The sequence below is a fragment of the Momordica charantia genome (assembly GCF_013281855.1).
Source record: "Momordica charantia cultivar OHB3-1 chromosome 1 unlocalized genomic scaffold, Mcharantia_2.0 BLBB01000001.1, whole genome shotgun sequence".
Classification (NCBI taxonomy): Eukaryota; Viridiplantae; Streptophyta; class Magnoliopsida; order Cucurbitales; family Cucurbitaceae; genus Momordica; species Momordica charantia.
Genome location: NW_028275157.1, coordinates 14,360,568 through 14,388,383, shown reverse-complemented (window position 1 = coordinate 14,388,383; position 27,816 = coordinate 14,360,568). Strand labels below are relative to the sequence as shown.

The 27,816-nt window shown below is 32.7% G+C and overlaps 2 protein-coding genes across 6 annotated transcripts; both read right to left on the bottom strand.

Annotated features, from left to right (window-relative positions):
- Positions 1-915: 915 nt before the first annotated feature.
- Positions 916-8,492, bottom strand: PAS1 (FKBP-type peptidyl-prolyl cis-trans isomerase family protein). 5 transcript variants are annotated; one of them, XM_022295833.2, is made up of 21 exons: positions 8,353-8,492; positions 7,948-8,044; positions 7,760-7,844; positions 7,450-7,519; positions 6,985-7,082; positions 6,750-6,872; positions 6,432-6,464; positions 6,063-6,121; positions 5,850-5,934; positions 5,607-5,765; positions 5,365-5,422; positions 4,900-5,045; positions 4,377-4,474; positions 4,111-4,180; positions 3,471-3,530; positions 3,279-3,335; positions 2,720-2,788; positions 2,523-2,600; positions 1,763-1,864; positions 1,613-1,684; positions 916-1,512 (listed from the first exon to the last, which is right to left on the bottom strand). In XM_022295833.2, exons 2-21 carry the CDS (start codon positions 8,019-8,021, stop codon positions 1,237-1,239), a joined length of 1,872 nt encoding a protein of 623 aa, XP_022151525.1. In that variant the 5' UTR covers positions 8,022-8,044; positions 8,353-8,492; the 3' UTR covers positions 916-1,236. The 5 variants fall into 5 exon arrangements, with proteins under 5 accessions (XP_022151525.1, XP_022151526.1, XP_022151527.1 ...); XM_022295834.2 differs by having other exon boundaries at positions 7,948-8,071; positions 8,353-8,491; XM_022295835.2 differs by lacking the exon at positions 8,353-8,492 and adding an exon at positions 8,211-8,231.
- Positions 8,493-16,800: 8,308 nt separating this feature from the next.
- LOC111019479 (uncharacterized) lies at positions 16,801-19,375 on the bottom strand. The gene is made up of 5 exons (XM_022295874.2): positions 18,714-19,375; positions 18,312-18,623; positions 17,833-18,217; positions 17,599-17,736; positions 16,801-17,500 (listed from the first exon to the last, which is right to left on the bottom strand). The coding sequence occupies exons 1-5, from the start codon at positions 19,020-19,022 to the stop codon at positions 17,385-17,387; spliced, it is 1,260 nt and encodes a 419-aa protein (XP_022151566.1). The 5' UTR covers positions 19,023-19,375; the 3' UTR covers positions 16,801-17,384.
- Positions 19,376-27,816: the final 8,441 nt, after the last annotated feature.

Below are 27,816 nucleotides of genomic sequence, written 5' to 3'. Positions count from 1 at the left end.
ACATTATTTTCACTTAAAGCATTTTTGTTTTTGGTCTTGTTATATCAGATTTTATTAACATTTTCAAATTTGGGTCAAATTTTGAAGAAAAAATAGTTTTCAAAAATTTGATTTTGTTTTTGAGATTTGACTAAAGGACCCTACCTTTAGTGGTTGAACCATGCCACTAAATCTAAAAATTAAAATTTTGAGTAACTTTGAGGGGTTTTTTTTCCAGAATTTTTTGAAACTTGGTGTAGAGCATAACTTGATTGGGAAAAGGTTAGGGCATCTATCTAGCATTTTTCGCTTTGGATGAGATGCAAAAATTCGAAAGCCAAAGCCTACACTACAGCGACAACACCAAGAAAGGATACCAAAAACTAAAGGAAAGAGAGAAGGGGAGAATAGCAAGGAGCCTAGAAGATAAGGGTTCCAATTTTATTTGTATTCATAAAACAATATTTTAAAACTTTTACTCAATAACATCTACACCTAATATCCACTATGAAAGATTTGAATCTCCGATCTTCGAAGAAATAAGTGATGCCTTGACCTATTGTACTATACTCATATCATCGCTAACCTATAATCTATATTTGACATTCAATATCAACTTAAAATTTTAGTAAATTTACACATGGTTGTCATAGTAGTCGTAAACACTGTCTCTCGTATACAACTTTCCTTGCACTTTCCTAGAATTTTCGTGTCGATCATAACAGAGTATTTAGGATTTTGTTGGTAGTAAAACCATTTGAGTCTCCTTTCATGAATAAAACTAAAGACTATTCCAACATTGACAAATATTCTTTTGTAATACTTAATCTAATCAGTTATTGTGGGTATGGATAACTCTTTTAACAACTTTTCCTACTGTTTGCATACTATGTCAGTGTATATAAGAACATTGAAATTACAAAACAAGTCCAACAATTGAACAATTCTTTTGAATATACAATTAGGGATATGGGAGTTCAAACATCTGACCTCAAGGGAAGGAGTAGATGCTAATTACCACTAAATTATGTTGAAAGATTTCAAGATTTGAAAATACAGAAACAAATCCATAAATGATCTGAATCCTAAAAGATATTTCATCTCCACAGATCCTATGATTGATTACAAGTGATGGAGCTAGTACAGAAAACCTATTGAAGGTGGATGTCGAAACATGCAATGCATTTTTGTATAACTCATGATGCAGTTAAAGCAAAGCTGAGCTACCTCTAATACGTTCACTTCTCTCTTGAAAATCTATAGTATAGAACATCTATTCAACCCAAGGGCTGCAAATATTCGTCTACCGGCAGGCCAGAAGCGGGATAGCCAATCCCTAGGATGGTCATCTATTGTACTATCATCACTAAATTCAGAGGATTTATCGTCATCGTTTTGTTCTAATTTATCAGAGTTTTCCTTGATTTCACCTGGGTTTGGGTCGTCTCTATCTCCATCTCCAGCCTCTGAAATTTCCCCCGGCTTTTTGTCAAATAGTCCTTTGAACTGTTTCCTTGCTTTCTTCTCCACTTCCTGTAGAATGGTGAAGCATAAGAGCAATATTACATCTTACAGAGATTTCAATCCCATCTTAAATGTTGGTAAGTTAGAATATTGATGGTGTTAATTCGACCTGTTCCTTTTGCTTCAGTTTTAGGAGTGCTGCTGTGGCATCAGGTTCGCATGATTTATCAACTTTTTTCATCTGTTAGTGTGAAGCATAAGAGTTAGAAATGGAAATGAAACATCCATAGGTTAACATTCAACAACAAAAAAATTTTACCATTTCGAAGTCGTTCCTTGCCTCCTCAAAATCTCCAAGGGTCATGTAGGCCATTCCTCGACGGAACAAAGCCTTGGCATTTGCAGGGTTCGCATCTATAACCTGCATAGTTCCACTTGAGAAATATGAAAGACTAAAATGAAAGGAAACATCGTAAAAGGCATGAAATATATGTACAACGCAGTAAATCCAATTCGTCAGATTGCCGAAAAACTAATTTGTAAAGTATTCTTCCAAATCTGACTTTTGTTAGAGTAGAAGATCCAAGATTAAATCGTATAATGATACATGTACTGGGCTTTAAAACAAAATTAATGTTCAAGCCTACATCAGGAGAATCTTAAAGAATAAACTGAAGAAAGATCAAAATGATTCCAGCCTAACAACTTAAGCACCTTGGTATCTAGGGCCAATTCAACCGCCTTTAAAACATAATGATTTTTTATGATCTTAAAATACTGGTGCTCAACCAAAAGTTGTTAAAAAAAATGAGGAACTCCGAACTCCATAAAGTTCAGAACGACTACCCTCACATCCCCTTTCTTTAACTCTTTGTTTCTGGTTGGAGTGCAGGACACAAGCATGGCTCAGAAGAATACAGAGATTAAGAACCTTGTCTGATACTGTGAATGAAAACATACTAGCGATCATTCAGATTCAAATGGAATCCATTAAATCATCTCAAATGCATAAATTTAGCTGCCAAGAGCAGATGGTGTTTTCATATACAGAAATTGGCCAAGAAAAACATAAAACATACCTTGTTACACATCTCAATGGACTTCCTGCATTCTCCCAGTTTCAGGTAGCATGCAGCAACATTCAGATTTAACAAATTCTGGAAAAATAAAATAATGCAAGATATTAAAGGCAATCTTAGACAGATTATGTTGGACGCAACTGGGTAAAATGTTCAAATTTAACACGAGTCAAGATCAAATGCCAGCATGTACTTACTCGAGTATTAGAAAAAACTTTTCCTTCTTCATCATCTTGTGGATTGACATGATTGAATTCACGAAGCACCTGTAGAATTACAGATGCCCATAACAATTAAAGACGGTTAACATTGGTAGCTTGTAGATTATTTGCTTGATTCCACAATTTAATAAGGTGATGTAAGAAAAGTTGTGAGAAGTCTTAGTTGCCAGTTTAAAATATGCACACTAAAAAATGAAACATTTGCCATTTGCAATAAGAGCTGCTCCTGAAACAGTCAAACAACACAACACCTTGAACCTGACGACAGAAAACTGTTCGAGAGATGTACATATACACCATGCTGCAGCAAAAATTCTAAGATTAAATCAAATATGGAAAATGTTCACCAAAGAGCAAGTCTTTTGGGCTGATAAGTAATATTATTGTCACATTTCTTTTACTAGGTTAGCAAACTGATTTAACAAAAAAGTAGACTACATGTTATGAGTATGACCAGTGAAATGATATCAATTCGATATTTATCAAAAAGTTACACTAGACACAAGGTGTAGAGAGTACGAGCAGAATAGATTGCCTTCTCATACTTGGCTTTAGCAAGTTCAAATTTTCCTTCTTTGAAGAGTCTGTTGCCCTGTAAATAAAGTATAAAATAAGTAACATCTGGAATCATTAACACAGGAGAAACTGCAATCTGCCAGCAAAATAGTGTAGCATAAAATTGCCCAATACTAGCCATTAGCCAAGACAAACAGAAAGGATAGGATACCGTGTTTCTAATTTTCTCAGCTTCATCCATTATGCTTTTGAAGTCCAAACCATCCCATTCCTGTGATAATGAGCAATACTTATTATATAACACCATTTGATACCAAAAGAAAACAAAATGGTGCACATCAACTTATTTTGCACAAACGTAATATGTTGTCTTGACAATATTTTGGTCAATTAATATGATGTTTTGGACTCATAAATTGAATTCTTTCTCCATTTGAAGTTAATAGCTTCATAAACCCAAGTAAAAGAAAAAGAAAAAAATCTAAGGATATGGGGCACTCGTATTAGTTTGTGTCATCCATTTTCATTAGACATACAAAGAACAGCATCAGACTAAACTACCGACTCTTGAACTATAATTCACAAATGAGGTTATTGCCTGGATCAATATCATCATAGAGATTAAAAACACAGAAATATATGCATGACCATCAATTCAAAGACGAGATGATGCAATAATTGTTTGAAATATACTGCAAAAAAAATTGTGATGTCACAAGGATGACTAAGAACACATGTGAAGAGTCTGATGCTAAACAGTAGCAATATGATCACTACTCGGAACTATCACCATTTTGGGCCATGTCTCCATGCACTAAAGATTTACTGAGAACAATTTCATTGATTTGCACCTGTGGCATCTCAAAACCAAGAAGTTCAATTTCCCATTGAACATGAGCACCTGCTGGAACATCATCTGGCCTAAGCACATAAAAACAAAGCACAAAAGAGGCAGTTATGCTTTAAAAGACTGAGAAAGAGGAAGAGGGGTGTAATGACAACAACAATATTCAAAGACTATATTGATTTGAATAAAAGAGTCGTACATCCTATCATTTTGGAAAACCAAGATACAATTAACTATTATGTTACTAAAAAGAAAAGGTTGAGTAGTAACCTTGGGAACTTGTCATATGCATAATCTGGAGGGCAGGTAACTAGGGCTATTTCTCCAGGCAGCATCAAACGGACAGACATTTCAAACCCCTCAGGCACCTATTACATAAGCATGGGTCACTAACTTGACTAGTTATTATCTTTAGCACATGCTCAAACAAGATCCCGGACATAATCAATTCAAGACTTGTTGGAATCCCCTCAAACGAACTACCCGAAGAAACCATAGAAGGTTAATGTAATTATTATTTGGTACAGAGACAACTTTGTTCTTAGAGACAAGATCTTTGTTAGGTATCCAGTCTATTATTTACTATTAAAGAGCTTGAAAGGCCAGCAAATGCACCTTACAGACACATGCCAAGCCAATTCCAGACAGTTAGCTACTCCCCTGAACGTAGTGTGCTAACTAATTGTTAGGGGAGACGCTTCCCTCTCTAAAATAACATTTACTAACAAATTTTCAAGTAGGTCAGCTATCGTCATCAACAATAAATTACTCAGTAAAATGGAAGGCAACTCACAAGCCCTTCTCCAGATCGGAATTCCAAAGGCTGACCATCATTATCAACTTTTGTATCATAGAAAACTCTCTTATCTTCACTCAACATGGCCTTATAATGAACACGTAGCAGACTGTCATGAAGGGGGCAATCCATTGGAAAATCACCTGATACCAGAGAATATGGAAGTACGATCATTGATGGATTAAAATAAAGAATGATGACTGATAGTAATATGTTTATGAGATTCAAGGCTTAAATGAAATTCAAATTCCATGTGAGAATAAAATCACTACAGAAACAGATATAAATTTTAGTTCAGTACAAAAGGGAAGATCAAAGATGTTACATGAGTTATTTAATTTACACGCGCAAGTATGCCATATAGTACAACAATAGAAGGAACTTTCATCAAATTCATGTCTATAATTTGTCTGTGCTCCTTATAAATGCAAATTTAGTGAAAATGCAGTTCTGAACCCAAACCTTTTCCATCTCGAATCCGACGTTTAATCAGGCGTCCATCTCCAAGCATGTCTCTCACCTGCCCATTCATGACAGAGTGTTAAGCTCATGAGCGTGAGAGACACAACAACAAAAGGATGATTAAATAATCAACTTTTTCAAAGCAGATCAACGACAGAAAGAACCAATATAAACAAGCGTGTAAATGCACTTCCAGACATATCAATGGATCAATAATCTATTTCTGGAATGACTTCACTAACCTGAATGAAGTGGACAAGCTCCACTTCAAAATGAACTTCTTCAATACCATCTTCCACCGAAATTAGAGGAGACGGAGTTAAGTACTGACTAGTGACAAATATTACTGCCTTTTCTCCTCGTGTCATTGTTCCAATTCCCATTTCTAGACCTTTAGGTACCTAATATGCATACAAAAGAGATCAAGTGAGAAAATGGGGGAAGAAAATGAATTTAAAAAATGAAACAAGGACTTGATCGTTAACCTCTGACTTTCCAAAAGTAAAAAAATATGGCTCTTCGGTTGCACGTGATAGAATCACTTTGTCATCACCTGTCCTAGCAGAAATCCTGGAAGCACCCACATTTTCAACAAAAAATTAAAAAATAAAAAATAAAAAAAAAAACTCAATTTGGTGCTCAACCAAATAAGAAAAGATTTAAAAGATAAAAGAGAACAGGAGGAAAAAAGCATATACCATGCTTTGATCTCGTAAGGCTCCCTTGGTGATTCCCAACCCTGCCCCTCATTTAGAACCTGTTAAAAAATATCAAACTTAAAAATTGTAAACTTGCCTTTCAAGTTCTTCAGAGAATTTCACATAGTTTTTCCCAGGTTAAAAGATAAACTTTCCAGGCAACCCCTACAACATCCTGTCTTAAATTCTCTTACTACTCGCCATATGCATATCAGCCACTGATATTAGAAGTTCCACTGATGTATTTAAGTTTGTATACTTCAGAGTTGAAATTATTCGTTCTATAAAATATTGCTGAAAATGTATACTTTCACTCAACTATAGAAGCACTACAACTAATCAATAATGTTCATTTCTTTTCTTCAATACCTTCTTCACAACACCAAAATCACTGCTTACAACCTGCAAACATATCAATAAGAAAAGTTAAATTACTACCAGATCATGATCAGACACAAGCCAAGATCTTTAAGGTTGAGGGAACAATCAAGCAAGCAAAAAGATGTATTGAGAAGGTTACGAAGTGAAAAGGTGCATGCACACTAATGAGTCAGTACCACTAGATTTCATCTATGGTCCTGAAGTAAATATAATTTACCACACGAACCTTATATTTGAGAAGGTTTTATAGACATCCAAGATTTTAACGTGATTTATATGACTAGTTTTAATTTTGAAATTTCTTGCCTTGGCCTTAAAAAAATCTATCATCTCAATCTCAAAATGCAGTTCGTCTTCCTTCGGAAAGCTGCTACCGACTGAAAGTGGGCAGTCCTCCTCACCATAGTGCATTTGAGGTTTCATCTTGAACTGAAACAGCAGTAAAAACGTTTATTTGTAATAAATGTCCAAAAGATGTTATTTTTCTTCCCCTCATCCCCCAAGGGAATACAGATGCACCAAGTTCAGGAAAGAAAATTACCATAGCCACTTCACCTTTCAACATTGTTGGAATACCTTCTAGCAAACCCAGTATCATTTTGCTTTTGCCTAAAACATGCCTTGTTGGAGTGCCCTTCCCTGATATGTAAAAAGAAGGCATTAGCAACTACACAAAGGAAACATAAACAGACAATGAAGTTTTGTTATTTACATTACAAATCACTGTAACAGTGATTCTTATGGTTAGAGCCTTTAAATTTTCCATCCAACAGTTTTCACATTCAGTAGAGGTAATGACAAATAGAATGTGGCCATGACTCTAATTAGAAATCATCAGCTTCAATGTCATAATTTCTGGAAGTGGTTGACTAGTAAACGATTGAAAATGACTTTGTTATTCTGTCAACAGCTGAGGCAGTATGTCACATAATTTTTCACACAGCCAGCGCAACCAAAATCCATATTTCCCAAAGATGTTTTCCTTCAAAGCATATGATCAACTCACCTCCACATTCTGATCGAGTGGATTCAACAACAAATCCATCAAGTGTCCGTATGGTGCAGTGATACACAACCTACAACACCAAAGCACACAATATCATTTCTTCTCGTGTCCTATTTACTCGTAGATTCAACACATGCTCTGAGAAACAAATGGATTCGAGGCTCAAACACATGTTGTGTTGCCTGAAAGTTCAAACAACTTATTTAAGAATTGAACTAAATAAGCAACACAGTGAACGTGTTAATAAGTCTCGCCCAAAGTTAAAAAAGAGCAAATAAGCAACAAATATAGATTCGTGCATATGAGCAACCTGATCACCTTCCGAAGGTGTCGATTCACCACCTCCGGGTCTCATCAAAGCTTTCATCAAGCTTCCCGGCACAATTTTCGCCCTCCTTTTGGTCCAGAAAATAATATGCACAAGGAAAAATGAAGAACATCAGAAGTGCTGAGGTGAAAATGTGAAGAAGCCAGCATTCCGAGGCCAATAAGGGGCACCTCTTCTCATCCTCGGAAGGTTCTTTCTTCTTCTGCGGCATGGATTCCTGCTCCGCCTCGCCATCTACTGCCATGACCGGTTTAGCTGGCCAGGAAACTGAAATGCGGTAGAATTGTGAGCGGCCTGAAGTAGCTCAAAAAGATTACAGATAATTAAGGCAATTGTGATCAATAATGACCGACAGAAACTAAGTAAAAGAGCAGACTCCAGAGTCCAGCCTTCAAGCCGAAAAGTGAGAATTCATAGTAGAAATCCAATTGACCTTTTACACCTTAGTTTTGCCAGAGGTTTAGGCAAAAGATCAAACAAAAACTTCCAGTGACACTGATTTCAACTCAAGAAGATGTTGACCACGCTGAAAAAGAAAGGTTCTGAACCGGAGAAGAATCAAACGTCATAATTACCTGAAAATTAACGGAACGAGACGACTGATGAGCCAAGAGGTCAGCGGAGAATTGAAGCTCGCCAAGCCAATGGCCGGGAAGGGGAATCAAAGAACAGCTGAACCGCGTTCGTTGATCTTCTACCAAACAACAGTCCGGCCTGGTCTGAACATGAAAACTGGTGCGGACGGCGTGCCCGAACCAACTTGAGGCCTGGGCCGATTTGGGCCCATGAAATTGGATCCAACCATTTGGGCCATTTGCAGGCCCTTTAAACTTTTTTTTATTTAGAAATTATATATTTAGAAAACTTCTATTTCTTTCTTTTTTTTTTCCTACCGTATTTTATTTTGATAAATATTACTTTCTATAAGCTAACCTCACTTGATTAAATATCCTCCTCACCAAAAATCTAACTAATCCCTATTGATTGGAATTTGCTTTTAACCACATGGATTTCTTAATAGTTTAATAATTATTTAGCTGTATTTAATGAAACATTGAAGATAAAAAAAAAATAAAACATAATATCAAACATTTCTTTTGTTAGTGAATCATATTAATTAGTGGTTAATCTACCTTTTTGTTTTCTTACATTTGGAATCACATAAATAATCTTATTAAGGAATATGTGAATATTTGAACGTATTAATTAATTGTGACACACATCATAATCTTTTAAGGATTATTATTGAAAATAAAATTCACTGAAAACTTTGCTAATAATAACTACCTTAAATAAAAAAAAAAATTTGAAGTTCAAATCAATAGAATTTTACTACTTACTGATCCAACTCATTGGCTTTTCTGCAAATTAGTTCAACAACTAATTGACTAAGATAACCATGCCACCATCAAGTGCAAGTTTGTAGTAGTTGAGGTTTGGTTTGATGATAGATTGGAAAAGTACAGGAGACTTTCATATTTCATTCAGATATATGTCAAAGTAATTTTGAATGAAATCTAAAATTAAGTTAAATAGGTTTAATTTAGCACATGTGGACTTTGTTAGCGTCAAATTCAAAGCGATGATCACGTGGCTAAGATTGTTATATGTAGAAATAGTTCGTAGTAGCAACACTTTCTGATGCTTAAATTTAGTACTTAAATGAAGTTGGTAAGTTGAATTAATGTTATTTTGCGGACCCGAGTATAAAGCGAGGTAGTCATTTATAGGAGACTCAAAGGATTACTTCTACCACCTTCCCATTTCATACTTAGGTTCATGTTGCTTCTTATGCACAGAGAGACTCATCAACGGGATGCATGTACGTCCTATACATTGTACCTGGAGACACGTCAGCGAGCCTCACATCACTACTAGGTGGCCTCATCCCAACCGCCACATGGTGGATATTTATTTGCATGTGAAAATAATAATTTAGTTTTTAAAAAGTTAGTTTTATTTTTTTAGTACAAAACATGGGGATGGGGATCCAACTTACAACTTCTTGGTTGGAAATATATGTTAATTATCGTTGAGTTATGCTCGTTTTGGCACTAAGTTGTTACTTGTTAGTACCTTAAAAACTATATTAAAAAAGTTAAATTGACAAACAAAATACCAATGGAAAATTATTTAAATGTCAACTTCAACCTCTTTAGGGACCATCTCTACCTCCTCTAAAGAAAAGTTTAATCCTCATCATAAATTTCTAAGATAGTATTAAAAATACTGAAATTAAATGAAATTAATTCATGTACTTATTCAATCATGTACCTAATAATTAAACTAGTTTTCAATCCAAACATAGTTTAGCGGATTAAACACTAAGGATGTATACAAGCATGGCTAAAAATTTTACTCGATCAATCAAAACCGACTGAACCAACGATACTTGATCAGTCGTTACCCCCAATCAGTTTGGGTAGTTTTGTGTTTACAAAATTGGTTGACCACAATAAATCTACCTCAAACCGATCAACCGACTGTTAATTAACAATAAATTAAAAGTATATATATGCTTTAGTTTATAGCTCGTTTAGGGTTTTTGTTTTTTATTTGCTCTACTCCCATCCAGACCCTGTTAAGGATCTCACATTGAAAAGAAAATAGACTTTATCTAGGTTTATAATAGACATAGACTACTCCTCTCATTGCCAATTGGTTTTGGGATAGAACCCCATGAATATTGATATGGTATCAGAGCCCAACAAACTCAAACGAGCATCCCATCCAAAAATGAGATCCGAGTGAGCCACGATTGATCCCATATTGAAAGTAAAACTTTAGGTAGGTTTATAATACAAGAGAAAAAGAATCGGTTTAAACCGAAATCGACCGACGTTTGGGTTGGCGGTGAAAAAGAAGGAAAAAGAATGGTCCATTTTCAAATGGAAATTGACTAAGTCAGTTTCAGCATCGGTTCAATTCTTCACCCCATAATCTTTTAACTAAAAAGAAGATTATCCAACCAACTCCTCAAACAATATAAGGTCAATCACTACTCCTCGTGAAAACTTGACCCTACCTTATTTTAATCTAATCATAAGTACATCTCTACTCAATTATGTTCAATTCAAGAGTTCCTTGATCAAATACATACTACATGGTACCAAGTGGACGAGTACAAGATCTTCCATATTATCCTTCTCATTTAGAATCCCTAATAATAATCTCACACTATATATATGGTCTCACAATCATTTTTTAACTCATAAAAGGAAATGATACGTGGTATGGGATACAAATCATAAGAATATCAGAAATTGGGAAGAGAGAAAAAAAAAGAAGTGGAGAGGGCTAAGGAAAACTACTTCCCACACACCCATCATTTCCTTGGATCTAACGTTCCTATTTCTTGTATTTGTTTCTTATTTTTAATAAAGAAAAATTAGTTGTGCATCAATGAATTGATGAAACAATCTTTTTATTTATGTTTTGACCGAACAAATAGGAAATTGGAACAAGAAGAATAAACTTGTTTTGATTGTTTCCAAAATATTTATATATAATTTTGAGAAATGTTCCCAAAAAAGAAAAAGCAAAAATATATAGTTAATTACAAAATGTTTAGATTTTTTTAAGAAAGTTGAAAACGAGAAATAAAGAAATGAAAACGTTACTAAACGGATTCTTATTTATCTAATAAGTCTCCAGATTAAATTTCTCTTAAAAAAAAATGTCTAGGTGTAACCCTCAAATAATACAATTAAAATGTCACTATAATATTAAATAATTCACGATAGAAATCTATTAGATATAAAATTCAAATTTTATAACTTTGTAAAATTGGGAACCAAACTTGTAATTAACCTTTTTTTTTATTTTATGTATATTTAATTGTATTTGTTTAACAAAGGTGACTGGACTAGTTATAACATAACAACATTTGCAATGGATTTATTCTCTCTACAGTAGCATATCCCATCTCAAATCACGAATTGGGTAGATTCTTGACTTTGTGCATGAGCATATTAAATTCATTTGACTTTAAATATGTAGTATGTATAACCATGGTAACAGATTACATTTCAATGTCTCACATCATCCTTTCATTTATAAATTATAGTATGATTAACACAAAATACTAAATTATTAAAAACATAATACATAAAAGAAATGATATTATAGAATTAAAAATTTTCAAAGACGAAATTATATGTTTAACCTAGTTTCAAACACTTTGCAATGCAATTCCTTCACTTGTCATTTTCCTGAAAAGAACAAATAAGAAATATCGACCAGCTTTATTTATTTTAAGATAATATTATCAATAAATTTTAAAGATTATTTAAAAAAAGGAGGGAAAAAAGAGGGAGAACTGACAAAGGAAATAGCAGGCCACGTGCTGAGCCTTGACTTTTCCCGCTTTATTGATGGACTATGCATTTTAAAATTACATTATTTTTAACTATATTGAATTTTCAATTTTATTATGATTTCAAATTATTATTCGTACTTCAAATTTAAATGTAGGTGAGAAAAAGATTTAATTTGACATTAATGTCATTTAATATTTTGACTACAAATTCATGTCATGTCGATTGATATCAATAATGTTAAATGAGACCAAATATAAGTTGGAACAATAATTTCTCAAAATAAGTTTGATATATCAATGACCTTTAAATTACTAAGAAAAAATATGGAGATTTAATTAATTATAAATGAATTTTGACTACCATTTTTGAAATATGTAGTAAAATATATCCAAGTTCAAACTATACCTAATAACAAAATAAAATTTAGAAGTTAGAAGTTCTTTTTCGGGGATTGAACTTATAACTTCTTGATTGGAGATATATGTCAATTACCGCTGAACTATAGTCGCGTTAGCTAAAAAATAGAAGTCTTGCTAAGTGAAATTCAAATTTGAAAGAAAAATGATTGGCATCATCTAAAAATTTGAACAACTCATTTATTAAGATTATAACAATAATTAGTTCAAAGTACGTTCAATTAATGGTTGAGTAAAATAAGCTTGTCTTAAGCATTCAATATAACATCTAAAAATGGAGAATACACTCTCTTAATGTAAGTAAGAGAAATAATTATTCAATTCTATGATATATTTAAAGAAAGGTATTTAATATATCTTAATCACACACAACACCCAACTTCTCCATGAATGTGATCCTATCTACAACTATTCTCCATTAGACTCAAATTTAAATTTGAATAATTTATGTAATTCAATTTGAAAAATAAATTTAAACCTAATTTAAGTTATTCATAATTTTTAAAAAATGTTTTCTTTGACATAGTTATCGTTACGAGGAATTGTTGAAGAATAATGAATATTGCAAAAAAATACATCCTTTTGTATTTCAAGAGATACAATATAAGATATATTGTATATATACTTCTTTTATAACATTTGTTATCTCATAAATACTTTGAATAAGTATTATTGTAAAAAAAAAAAAATATCTGTCTCCTGTCCTTTATGTTTGTGTAAATTTCGATTCAATACTCTTACTGAGCTCAATTTCATTTTTGTATTTTAATTTTTACCGTTAATTTTTTTTTTACTGCTTATTATTAGTCATGACAACATTGATTAAAAAACATGAAAATATGCAAATAAAAATGTATGATTTACCCAAAAAAAAAAAAAAAAAAAAAAAACCTTGTACAAGGCACCGGCCTAGTTTGATATGGTTTATTTTGATACCCAATAAGCTTGCCGGATTTGAAACACAAGGGAGATATTGAAAAGGGAGTGAGATATTTTTGGAAAAAAGAAAGTTTGCCAAAACCAACCAAACAAGGCTCACGGCTTCCCTTCAAAGCAAAACACCTCAAATGTCAAAATATCTCACATGGTCACCGCCGGTCGAAGAGAGAAACCTGATAATGATTTAAAGTGTGTTTGCAAGTAAGGATAAAATAAGTGACTTTGAAAATAGATATTTAGATATAATTGATTTTTTTAAATTACAAAGAAAGTTATTTTTTACCATGCGTCAAAATCATTATTGAATAGACCAATATTTTTTTTTCTTGTTTTTTATTTCTCGTTCCTTCTTTTTCAATTGCATATGCGATCCAAGGAAGTTAAGAGGCTCCCGTGGATTTAAAAACTAAACAGCATATATTAGATAATGTAAAAATATTAGTGCAATTTCATTTTGGCACAGTGGAGCCTGCATTCTACATTCCTGGACGGATGGGAATCGATCCTACAGAGTGTATTTTTTAAAAATGTTGTCAAGTTTTTTTTTTCATTAAAAAATTACAATTTCTATATAATTTAATTATTAAAATTAAATGTTTTTTTATTTATTATGTATTTTTAAAATAAAAAACTAAAAAAATTTTATCTATATTTAAAAAACGAAAAACAATAAACAACAAATTTAATTTTGTTGTTTACAAAATTTCTATACAATTTTGAAAAAAATTTTAAAAATAAAAAACGAGTAACCAGAACAATTATCAAAAGCTTTTGTTTCTCAAAAATTAGAAACAATAATATGTTATCATTTCTTGTTTCTATTTCCTTATTTTTAATAATAATAAAAAAAATTGTATTACCTAACACCGATGGATTCAAAAATGATAAGACTCTATTCTTAATTATGTTTTGGAACAAATAAAAAATGAGAAGAAAAAAAATAAGAAACTTGTTTTTGTTGTATCAAGAAATTCTATACCATTTTAAAAATACTTCTAAAAAAATAGAAAAAATAAATAAATAATTACCAAATACTTAATAAAATTAGAAACGAACAAAACAAAACCGAAGACCCATATTAATACAATAGTCGTATCAACCGTTGTTGGAATTAAAAAAATATATATAATTTATAAATTTTTTTGTCTTTATTTTCAAAAACTATTTTTAATCCTGAATTCAAAAAGTCAATGATACAATGTACATTGAAATTAGGTCAAATTTAATTCACAAACTCTAAAATGGTTCAATTATATATTTAAAGTTAATTCATGTTATTAACACCATTGTTTATCAAGTAATATGTTATGTGGATTGAACTAAAAAGTGTGACATATTAATTTAGCAAAACAATATAATACAAATAACTAAGCTAGTTAGATAAAATCAGAATATCCCACCCAATTTTCTTACACATATTATGCCAACCATGTAATGATTTTTTTTTTTCTTTTTTTACTGGTCCGCTCTCATTTATTATTTATGAAATTGTGATTTTAGAAGAAACGATTAAGTATGTTTATAAAGTTTTTTGATGTTGTAAAAATAAACTTCATTAATCGAATTGAAGTTTGAAATGGAAGACGAAGAACACATTACAGCTGCAACTTCTCGGGAAAAGCAAAAGCCACTTCACTCTCTGCCTTCCAGATGAAATTTAAGTGCCACTGCCACTGCCACTGCCAGCCTCAAGTTTTTTATTTTTTTCTTTTTAACTTGTTCGATAAAAAATTTAAAACTTTTATTCCTCGGCAACTTCCCATGCTACGTTTCTTTTAATCATTTATCATGACTCCATTTTATTAAAAGATGTAACTGAATAATTTTTTAACAATTTTGCTATTTGTTATTAAAAAATAAATGTAGAATCTTTCTGTTTGGTTTTTTATTTTGTTTCTAGAACTATTTTGGGAAACTTTTACTTTCATTTTTAAATAAAAGAAAGCATTTGTTAAAGTATTTTATATTTTCTAATTAATTTTTTTTTTTTTTACAAAGAGTTGTTTAAACTTAAAGCTAATTGTTGTACCTTCTTAGATAATAATAGATATCAATTGGTCTTAAAAAGTTTACTAACTGTAAGTTGAAGTAAATTAGTGTTTGATATATTTTAGTTAAAAAACAAACAATAGGTGGCACTGAATTAATCTTAGTTTTTGTTGAAGGCATAAAGCATAAAGGATAAATACTCTGACAATCTCCTCTAGTGGTTTGAGACGGTCTAATCTAGATGACAGGCGAACAACCACCTAGTTGGCCTCAGACATTCATCCATCAAGGAAATGACTTGTTACACTTAGCCAAAATCTGGGTGCGAAGGTATCAAATTTAGCACAACCAGCATGAACATCTCTGACAGAAATTGCTGCAACCCAAACTTAGGAATAGGGAGTCCAATCTTCCTACTGACTTGTTCGCTCTTAATCCGATTTTATAAATCAACTATTTTTTTTAAGGATGAGGGGCGAACTCACGACCTTTTTATTGGAGACTATGGCAATTATCGCTAAGATATGATCGTTTTGACATTATAAATCAACTAATTGGAAAGTAATTCTATTTAAATTATTAAAATTTAATTTTATCAAATACTAAAATAAATAAATTTATTGGATTCATTTTTTATGCTGCCAAGTTGAATCCAAACCAAGCATTATTAATCAATTTTTCTTTTTCGCTTCTTTTCTTTTTTGGAAGTAAGACTTAATCAATTACCATTTACCAGTCTCGCCTAATAATTTTCATTACTGATTAAATCATAAACAATATCATATAATAGCGTTTTTTTATAGAAAATATAATTGCTTTTAATTATAGAAAACCGTCTAATCTTCATTTTTTTTTCTTTTTCCCTTTTGAGAAGAGAGACAACTCATTTTATTACCACTAATATTACTTACTACATTAAATAACTTACCACATTTATTAACAACGGACCTCAAATTCACCTTTTAAAAAAAAACGCTATTAGACAAATATCGTTCAATGTTTTAAAAAAATATGATAAATATAGTTCAATTATAGAAGCTTTATATTTAAAATTGGTCCTCTAAAATTTCATTTTTCATTCTCTTTTTCTATCTAATAATTTTGGAAAAAAAAAACATCACATAAATTTAATTTAAAATAATAATAGCTAGATTAAATGGTCCATAATGTGACAGTTTAGTACCTCCAATTTTGAAAAAAGTTCAAAATGATTGATAACATTAAATTGCCATTATGCTGCACCATAGCAACCAAATAGAACAATAAATTATTCCAAGTTTAACAAATAACTTAGGACACAAATCATTGTGACTAAACAAAAACATTACAAAACATGAAAACAAAAATATAAATCTTAGACTGAAAGAAAAGTGAAAATTTGTTATATATTATTTTATTAGCATGGGCCAGAGGACAATTTGGAATCCAAAACAGAATTTCCCAATCTGCCCTTCTACAAAAAAGAAGCCAACTTAATCCCCTTTCTCTTTTACAGAGAGTTCAAACACAAAACCGAAAAACCCCCCCTTTCCCTTTTTGCCATTCCCATTACAATTCATCACCCAAGTTGGCCTTTCAGCCCAATCAAAACAACAATAAACCCACTTAACACACAACTTTATTTCATCTAAATCCTATCCCCAAAAAACCAAAAACCCTTTTCTTCTCTCTTTTTTCCTTTCCTTTCCTTTCCTTTCCTTTCTCCCAATCACTCACTTCCCTCCCCCTATCTTACCCTTTTCCTATAACAATAATACTCTATTCCTATAATAACCCACTAATCTAACTTCTAAAACATCTCTTAATTAACTCTTTTCTTTATCTTCTTCTTCTTCTTCTTCTTCTTCTTCTCCTACCCTTTTGATTGCCCTAAAATATAACATTAAGCAGTTAGTAAAATCTAATCCCCCATCCATTTCTTTTTCTAATGGTGGTGCTGTTGCTTCAGTAAGTCCACTCCTGTGGTAGCCGGATGTCATGGTTCACCACCGGCACCGCCGCCCGGAGATTCCCCTTTTGCTGAGATCCCAAACACTCGCTGCGGACTCTCACACAAACATCTGATTAAAACAACAGTATAACATCAGCAAAAAGGGACTCTCAATCATGGGGTTTGAACAAATAATAAATGTGAAGATTCAGGGGAGCTTCTTCTTACCGTTCTTCCCTGCGTTGAAAACTGGAGGGGAACGGGATTGAAGAGGAGGCTGGGGCTGGATTCGTTGAACGTACATGTCGTCTAAGTTTAGATTCAGAGCTTGCATCACTCTTGCAGGAACTAACACAGTCGAGCAAGCTGTTGCAGAGTCCAAAACCCCCCATTAAAATGAGAACTAAAGAGCTCGAAGGTAAATCTAAGATTTCATGAGAACATATAAAACCCATTACAGACCTGGCTTCTTGCGGGATTCAGAGACGGCGCCGACTTGCCGAGGCAAAAACACGCCAGTGCCGGCGCATTCCCTCTTGCCACCCGGAACGCCGAGAAACACCGCCCTCATGCCGGAGCCGTTCGGCGGGGGATTCACGGCGTGTTTCCGTGGAGCAGCCCAAGTGGGAGGGGAAGGTAAGCCAGAAGCAGGGCGACAGTTTCTGCCACTGAAGAAATCGCTGTTTCTTCCTCTGTTCTGCGGCATTTGGGGACCCTGCTGGTGCTGGTGCTCGTGCTGAAGGTTTCTAACAGAGCAGCCCTTTGACTGCCCTACCCGAGCAGCCGCCGCCGCCACCGCCGCCGAGTTCAGTTGCTCCATGAGCTGTTGCCGTCGCAGATGTAAAAACTGTCCAAAAAATACAAACCCCCAGACTGAATTAAGAGACAAGCAAAACACTAAAATAAATAAGGGAAATGGTTCAAGATTCTGTACTACTTACCTGAGATGCCTGCAGCTGCTGGTAAACTCCGGCGTCGGGTTCCCGGTTTTTTACAGGAACAGAGACGGGAGAGGGCTTTCTCGGCGGAGGGAGGGGTCCACGGTTGTTGATTAAGCCGTAGGCTTCTTCATTCAGACGCATCTTGGAGACTTCGCCGGCCGCGGCGTAGAGCAGATCCAAAGTGAGCTGCGGCTGAGAAGCAGCTTGGGAATAATGACCGTTGGGGCTTCCTCTGCTACAGCCCTGTTTGCAGCCGCACCCACTTCCTACAGCGCACAGCGTTGACTGTGGAGAACCAGAAGAGCCCCAACCCTGCATTCAAAAAACCCCAAAATCAGAAAGGGAACAAACATAAAAGGGGATGAAAGAAAAAGAAACTAAGAAAATTTTAGCATCTAATACGTGAGAGTTGTCGAGGCCAAATCCATCCTCCAGCGTGGAACGCGCCATTTGGTGAGTCAATCCAGCGATGTATTCCTCCTCATCGCTCTCGGTCTCGCTGGAACCAATGAGAGATTCAACCGGCGAGCCGAGATCAGAAGTAACCCCAAAAGGCCCAAACCCGAGAGGGAACTCAAACGGGTAGGAGCTAACTCCATCCCTCCCATTCTTAACATCATTTCCCCCACACTTGTCCTCCAAGAACAAGTCGTCGTCGTTAAGGAACTTGGGAGGAAGCCAGAACTCGCCGTCGTCCAAACTCTCAGCCATTTCAGAGACTTCAAAAGAACCCCAGAAGAACAATATTCCACTTCACCAAAAAGCAAGAACAACACAAAAACACCGAGGACGATAGAGAGAGAGAGAGAAAGAAAGGAGTGCTAGACTTTGATGATGGGGTTTTTTGCCGCTTGGTTAAGGTTTAATTATAAGACAAGAACTGAGTATGAATAGGGTTTGAAGGGCCCCAGTCAAATCAAAACCCAAACAAAAAAAAGGAAGAAGAAAAAGGAGAGGATTAAGCACAGAGAGTGAGCCCTAAAAAGAGGAGAATAGAAAAATACAGAGAGGCGGGGAAGAAGGAGGTCCGAAGGAGAAGCCTCGGAGTACGTTTTAAAAGCACAGGAAGTGGAAAAGTTTATAAAAGAGAAATGGGAGGGGGAGCCTCACGCGCTTGTGCACGGAGCGTGGATGATACGCGCGGGGCGTTAGTGGGGAGACGGTTTCTCGGTGGCCGGGAAACGTAGTGGGGCCCACCCTGGCAAATGGACGCCACTCGCTCCACCATGTGACTAGGCCCCATCCCATGGATTAAATATTTTATTTTTTATTTTTTACTTTTAAATTAGAGAGAAAAAAAAAAAAAGAAGAACGGTGCATTGAGAAGAGAGTGGGTGTCCCCAACAAAATCGCAAAAAACCCTACACGACGCGACTTAGTGGGCCAATGGGCCTCACCTGTTCCGTTCGCGGTGGAAACTCAACCGCAATTTAAGTTTACCAAATAATAATAATAATAACCACAAATTCATAAAATAACCCTTCAATAAATATTTAATCCTCATCTCATCTCTATACTTTATATACAAGTTTTACTTATTCATTAACTCAAATTTTAGTGGGTTTGTGTTCTTAACGAGTTTGTATTAGGGTAACATCAACGCAATTACGATAATTATTCTTTTTCATATTTATTTTATTTTTAGTATTTAAAGTTTCAAATATCTTGTTTTAATTTCTGGAGTTTGAATAAAAATTATTTAAATTTTTACCGTTGGTTTTTTTTAATTATTGTATAGAATTTTGATATTGACTTACATAATCAATAATAATTTACATTCGAGGTTTTTAAATCCATTTACTTTATTTATTTATTTGTTCTTATTATTTTTAAGTTAAAAATAGTGAAACTTTAAATTAGTCCGAAAAGCTAACATGAGTTAAAGTGAAAAGTCATCTCTCAACAATTTTCTCTATCCATTAAAAAAAAGATTGAACCATAAACTATAAAAAAATTGTGATCAGTAGTTTTAGCATCAACTATCATATTCAAAGATCTTCTTACGTACAAATATAAAATCGTATGAAAAAAAGTGAAATTTCATGAATGATGAAAATCGAGTTACTTTCACCACTCAGTTTCAGTTACTTTCACCACTCAGTTTCTTACTTTCTCATTAAAAAAAAAAAACTTATTGTTAGCAGGGAATCTGACTCAATTATCAATTTTAATAAAAACTTTATAATATGATATAAATTGAATAAAAGGTTTTAGCAAATAGGTGGGGAAGGTTGGAAGAGAATATGAAATTTTAAACGTAAAAGAAGAAAAAAAAAAGTTTGTGGTTTTAGGGGGAGAATGACGGTTTTGCCCCCTATTGTGTGTGGTAGTGGTAAGGACGTGATAGAGCGATGAACTGAGTTAAAGCCTGCGCGAAGATTTGCGTGCAGGCGAAGATATTTCTCAGACGAGGGGCGACTAATTATATTTTTATTTCCTCCCCTTTTTTTTTCCTTTTTTTTTAATTTGCTATAAATATATATATCAAACTTTTCATATGAAAGAGCCAACAACTACTCATTATATTTCATAATAATAAATATATGTTAAATACATATTTTAGTCGTTGATCACTGGTTCGAAAAATCATGTCGGTCTTTAATTCAAATAGGTCGGGCACCAAGTGAGATAGACTCATTACTTATGACCAGCTCAACATAAGTCCAACTCGATATTGACCAAATGACAGCGAATGCTACTAATGAAAAATCTGTTACACCAAATTTTGGGTATTACACCATTAGGGTCACATTTCTACTTCCTAAAGCATCTCAATAGACTGTAAATAGCTTACTCGCTCCTTCTCAAATGTACGTTTTTCCATGCAACCTAAGTAAGTTCTGCTACACACCACATCACACTTACGTTCTAACTCAAGGGTTGGAGTGTATGTGGCCAAACACCACAATGATGCAAGATTCTATGCGTAGATAGTCAACTCAGTCAACCAAGCGTCCAACTCGAATACAAAGTTCACATGTTACATCATGCAAAATTATCCACCAATAATTTTGGTGTTTTTCAATAGTCTCATATGTTTTAACATTTTTTCAATCATACTCTTCCTGAATTTATAAAAATAATTATATCATTTAATAGAAGAAAAGTAAGAAATTTGAAAGAGGAATTAGCTACTTTCCTCTCTTAGGTCACCTAGAGCTTTGGCGATCCACATTTTGTTTCTTAAATTTACTGGATCAAAAAGGTTACTTGAGTAGATTTGTTTTTTAAAACTGTCTTCGAATTTTATGGCTCAAATAATGGAAAATTTAACAATTTTCAAATAATTCAAACTTTAAAATTCATAATTATATTTAAAAGTATAAAAATTTTGATAAATATATTATTTTCTGTTATAAATTCATTTTATTTTTATTAAAATTAAAACACGTAAAATATAATATATTATAAAATACATAATATTGTAAATTATAATTATACAAAATTTATAACAAAATTGTTTTAGATTAATTAATATTATTTTAAATTGAACCAAATATTTAATTAGGAACTATCACTCGTGTACAAATATATTACCAAACATATATTGAAATCTTTTTTAAAATTACACGAACTCACTAATGATTACGTCATGTAATCAATATTTTCACCAACAAAAAATATATGCATAATTTTTAAATCATATCATTAAATTGAAAAATTAACAATGGCAAATACAAGAGTTTATATAAGAATATTTATAAAAATCAATAAGTTTTAATTTTTATTACCTTCTTTAAACAATTTAATCATTATTAAATTCATTAAACTTTTTATACTTAAAAAACTTATAGAATTTGACGTGGAGTGCATGTATTTATTAGTAGTTCAAAGAATTGTCTTATTCTTTGTATGCTTATTGCAACTTCCTTTAAAATTTGTCCGTTCAAAATCTCAATAAATAATAATAATAAAAAGTCGTATTTTTGTAAACATTTGAGAGGTTTAATTAAAAGTTGCAAAGGAAAACAACAGATTTTCAAGTATTTGAAATAATATTTAAAAATGAAATATATAATAGTATATAAAAATTAGAAAATTATGATAACATGAAATGGATATGAGTAATTAGTAATTACCATTACCACTACTATTCAACTTTTAAATTAATTATTTTTCTCACATAGTAGAAGGTAAAAAGGGATTTTATTTTTTTACAAAAATCACTTTACAGGTGAAAAAAAAAAAGCCAAGAAAAAGAGGGCAGGCCGCCACGTTGGCATATTAATTACCTAGGAAGGAATTTAGCGTTGGTGAGGCATGCACACATAATTATGAATATCATGAATAAATGATGAAAATTACACGACACGTGTCCCGAGACGGAAGAAGAACCGGCATTTGTAAAAATTTCTGTACGGTTATTAAATAATTTAAACTTATCTTGAAAAAAATAAACAAACAATTTTAAAATTTTCCAACTCTACCCCGCCTCGGTCGTACCCACTGCATTTTTTCCAGCTACTAATTTCGCCCGTCTCTAAAAAACTCTGTTTGTATTTCCACGTCATCACAAAAAAAAACAGAATTTATAATTTCCCAAATAATTGTTTGACTTCAATATAATTTTCTGATGGTCAATAGCATAAATAATATCTTATAATACATATTTAGCCAAAAAAAAAAAGAAATTGTCCGGGAGGGAATCTTGAAGTCGGGGAAACGACCGGCGTGGGACGGCGGAATTGAATCACCTCCGTCGTGGACACCAATATGAATCTATAAACTATATTTGATTTTTGATTATAACGTCCGGGAATTAAATAATTACAGCCATTATTTTTTCCAAAAGAAAAAAAGAAACTAAATGTAGGTGACGTGGCGACGACGTGCAGACCTGCGGGCAAATGTCGGGTCGTTTCAATTGGTGGCCACCGCCTCAGCGGCGCGTGAGAAAAATGAGAAGGTGAAAAGCGGGTCCCACCGGTCGGGATGGTGCTCTCTGATTTCCTGCTGTCCCTATCGAACCACAGATGTAAAAAAAGAAAAAAAAACAAATAAAAAAATCAAATAAAAAAAGGAAAACAAAAAGGTAAAAAAAGGAAAACTTGTATTAATTAATAATAATCCGAAGAAAAAAGAGCTTTGGCTGTTTGGATTTGTGGAAAAAAGCACCAATTCGTCCCTGCTTTTGTAAAATTATACTTACAAAATTTTCTCATTTAACCGCACCGAAAGAGATTATTATTTATTTTATTATATATAATTACATTAATCCTAAAAATATTAAACTCATTCTATCTCTTCTGTTTAGATTATTTTAATAAATGGATTAATCTTACTTCATATTTTTCTTAAATTTAGTATTCTTAAAAAATAAGAAACATAATGCATCCAAAATATCAAGTACTCCTACTATGCATGAGGATCTATTTTTCTTATCCATCACTTCTTTTTTTTTTTTTAATAAGTACAACAGCAAGTATTTTTGTTTTTAAATAAATAAATAAAATAATAAAAATAAATTGATTAATGGAAAATGAGAAGGATTTGGGGTAGCTAGTTAGGGTTTGTTTGTGGGTGGGCCGCCGTCATCCAGAAAACAGGGCAAATGGAAGAAACAGAGGATGCCGGCCGCCGACTTAGAGAAGACATGCAAATTTATGTTTTAATTTTCTTTTTTTGTTTATAATAAATGCCTCGGCCACTTTGCTTCTGTCGTTTTTGCTAACTTAAATGTTCAATAAATTAAGGAAACACATTTATGAGCAGCATACCAACAACGTGCCTCCCATTTATTCTTCCACTCACTCACTATCTTTTTTTTTTCTTTTTAAAAAATAGTTAATGTAAAAGAAAAAAGAAAAAGAAAACCTCTTTGTTGGTATGGTGAGGCCATGATTATGGGCAGCATGTTTGAATGATAAGGGGGTGGGAAAATTATACAAAATCATATTAATCTACATCATCATAATTATTATAATCATGGGATGCTTGCAAATTATGTTTCTCTAAGTTGTAACTCAGTGATTTTTTAAGGTTTTATATATTTTTGGTATATTTGGTGCATAGCTAGAGAATGAATTAGTCGGTTCTCAATTTTGTAACTATTTTATTTGGTTTAAATTAAGTTTAAAATTTAATTTCATAATCTAAAATTTGAAAAGTTTTTAAATGTAGTTAATAATTCAAATATCTTTTTAGGGAATATGAAAAATATGTCAAGAAATTTTGAGGGATCAAATTAAAAAAAAAATGAAATAATTATCAAAACGAGATATAGAGTTATGATTGGTAAAATAGAACATATATAATTACTTCAATTATTAATTATTCTTATTATGAAAATTGAAGATTTAAAGGGGACAGCATGTTGTGTTGTGCGTTAATCCCATATGAAATTATATTGTCAATTACCTTTTTTCTTTCTCTTTTAACAATTGATTTTTAAATTTTTATTTTATTTTTGCTTTTTTATGCTTATGTTTGAAGTTGTCTTTGTAGAGAGAGATCAGAGAGGGGAGACATTGCTCGAGTGAACATCATTGTAGTCCATATCAAAATGCCAACCCCACATGGATGGGGAGACGAGAAAAAGAAAAAAAAAAAAAAGAGATATGTGATTTTATCTAATATAGAAAACAAAAGGAGTTATTTTCTTAAAGAAAAATATAATTTGTTCATGTCATGGCCATTTCTTTTGTTGAAAATCAAAATCAAAATTAACACAACACACTTTTATTTATTTATTTTTCTGTTTTCTTCTCCTCTAAATTATATCATCAATTAACTTTAACGTTCATCAAGAGTAAGAGACTAAATTAAAAAAGTATAAAAAATAGAAAGGACTAAATTAGAATTTCTCGAAAAATATAAACTAAGTTAAAAAAACACCTAAACAAAATATAGAGAACCTCACATTTTTAGTACAATATTTGAATATACGAAGATCAAACCTCCTCCAACCTCAAAAAAGGAATACATCTCGATTAATATCGAGCTATGTTCACATTGACATAGATAACCTCCTTAATTAGACTCTAATGCAACAACTACCAAATAATTCTAAAAAAATGTCATTAAATAAAAGATAAGATAGGCCTAGTAAAAAGAAAAAGAACATGACTAATTTAATTATGATTTTAAGCAAAAATGTTCATGGCTTGATCATGAACATAGCAGGGGAGTACTTTTGAGTTTTGTTGACAACTAAACAGAGAGTTTTTTTTTTAATTGACAAGAAATTAATAATTGAATTAAAACAAATTAAAAATTCTTTTGTAAGGTGTAAATAAATTTCATAATTGCAACCGTGAGTGGCGGAGGAGAGGCAGTGGAGTCCAGGTGGCTGTGGCCCTCCGGAGGCTCATTACGGTTTCCACCACAGAAGCCCTATCTTGGTAATGGTAGAGAGCTAATAATTTTAGCGTTTTTGAGTGAGTCTTAAGATTTCCCAAACTACCCACACCATCATAATAATTTCTCCTTCTTTCTTTTTGGATTTAAAATAAATAAACAAAGCCACATCATTAATTCTTTTTTCCTGGTTCATATATTAAAATGAGATTCAAATCTACCCTCCGTTATATTTTTTTAAAGTTTAAATACTAAAATAAAGAAATTCACAAAATATCTTGTGACATGTGTTTCTTCAAGAAATTGCAAAGTGAGATTCGAGCGAGATGAAGTTAATAAGGAGACCTACAAGTAAAGAAAAGGAGCTTTGACGTTCAAGTCAGCGGTAAGTTGAATCTCTAGATTAGTTTCAGATAGAATTGCATATCTGACTAAGTGGGATGATGATGTATTTATATTGGTGTGAGAAAAATATCCTGTTGGGAGAATCATAGTTGGGATTTTGGAGGTGATCCCGATGGTTATTAATTTCGCTTGAATCACTCCCTAATATGTGCAGTTGACGCTTCGACTCTCAGTTCAGTTGAGATGGGCTGATAGGTTTTCTCCTTTAATCTGGGTCTAAATGCTAGACATTGAGTTCCCAAAGGCGATACCACCTGATATGTCAAAAGTTTTTTCTCCAACCACATGTATAAGTTGGTTAGGACATTTGCAGATATAAAAAATAATAATAATTAAAGAAAAAAAAAGAAAAAAGGGATTGCTTCCATAGTTAAAATCTTCGGTTGGGTTTGCGTTGTTTGGTTTGCAAGTTCACTTTATATTGCAAGAACTAAGAAGACCTTTTTGTAGGAACCAGATGAACTCAAACATTATTATAACAATTCATTATTTGGTAGAATATTTCACTTTCAAATCTCTCGAAAAGAAAATAACTCAATTGCTTTAGGTATCAATAATCTTCCTAAAATTCCCTTCTCCCACATCTTTGTCGTAATTTTCCGTCTAAAATTTTGTCATTTCATACAAAAAAAGGAAAAACCGAATGAGACAACGAATGGACCACTCGGCCAATTCAATAGATTTTCTCGATTTCGGCTTCCGCCGTACCCGAAAACATTAAATTGAAGAAAAAGAGTGAATGAAACTTTGATGGAAGATGGAGTAAAGAACACAAAAGATAAGGAGAATGACAAGTCAATAAGTGGAAGAGAGAGATTGAATAGATATGGGTTTGCCCAAAAGGTGTTCGACAAAAATCCCCAATCGCAAATTCGTTTGCCCCTCTTTCCCTCAGCACTCCGCTACGCTCTTCCTTTTCCTAAATCCACTCCAAAATTCTGCCCATTCAAGAATCCCACACTGCCCTCTGCAGCATAGCCAACACATGGCGGCGAAGGAGTCACCTCCGCCGTGGGAAGGAGGCGGCCGGCGACGGCGACGGCGACACCGCAGAGTAAATCATGCCCCGGCCGTCTGTCTTTTTAGACTGGCCAGCCACAAATTTCAGCCATTATTAATGTGGTCATTATTGTGGCTCACTCAGCACGCTTACTAATTGTTTATCTCCACGATATTTGGGCCCTTTCTTAGACCATCTTTGGTTTTGGATTTGTCGGGGACACAAAATGTATATTTTTAGTTCTTGTTTTTGCAGATATTTTCATTTTTAAGCCAATTTCTATATACAATCTTGGGATTAGCAACGGCTTCTTTCCTATGGGATTTGGAGTTTTTTTTTTTTTTTCTCTCGATTCAAGAATTTTGTGTTTTTGCATATTTATTTTTGAAAACTTATATTAGGATGATGTGATTGAAAGGGTGTAAATTTTCAAAAATAAATTTTCTTACGTTTAAGATGCATAATTAGTTAAATAAAATCATATAAAAACTTTAATAAATATATTATTTTACGTTATAAACTCATTTTGTTTTTTAGAATTAAAACAAATAAAATAAGATATATTGTAAATTATATAATATTGTAAAATAATAGTGGATCCAAATTTGTAACAAAACGTCTAATATATTAATTAATATTATTTTAGATTAAATCAAATATTTAGTTAATAATAATTATTACTTGTTTATAAATTTATTACTAATATCAACAACTTTTTGAATTGATATTCAAATTTCAAATATACTACTAAATACATATTTGAAAATATTTAAAAGAAAGAATATAGTTCTGTGCTTTTATTGA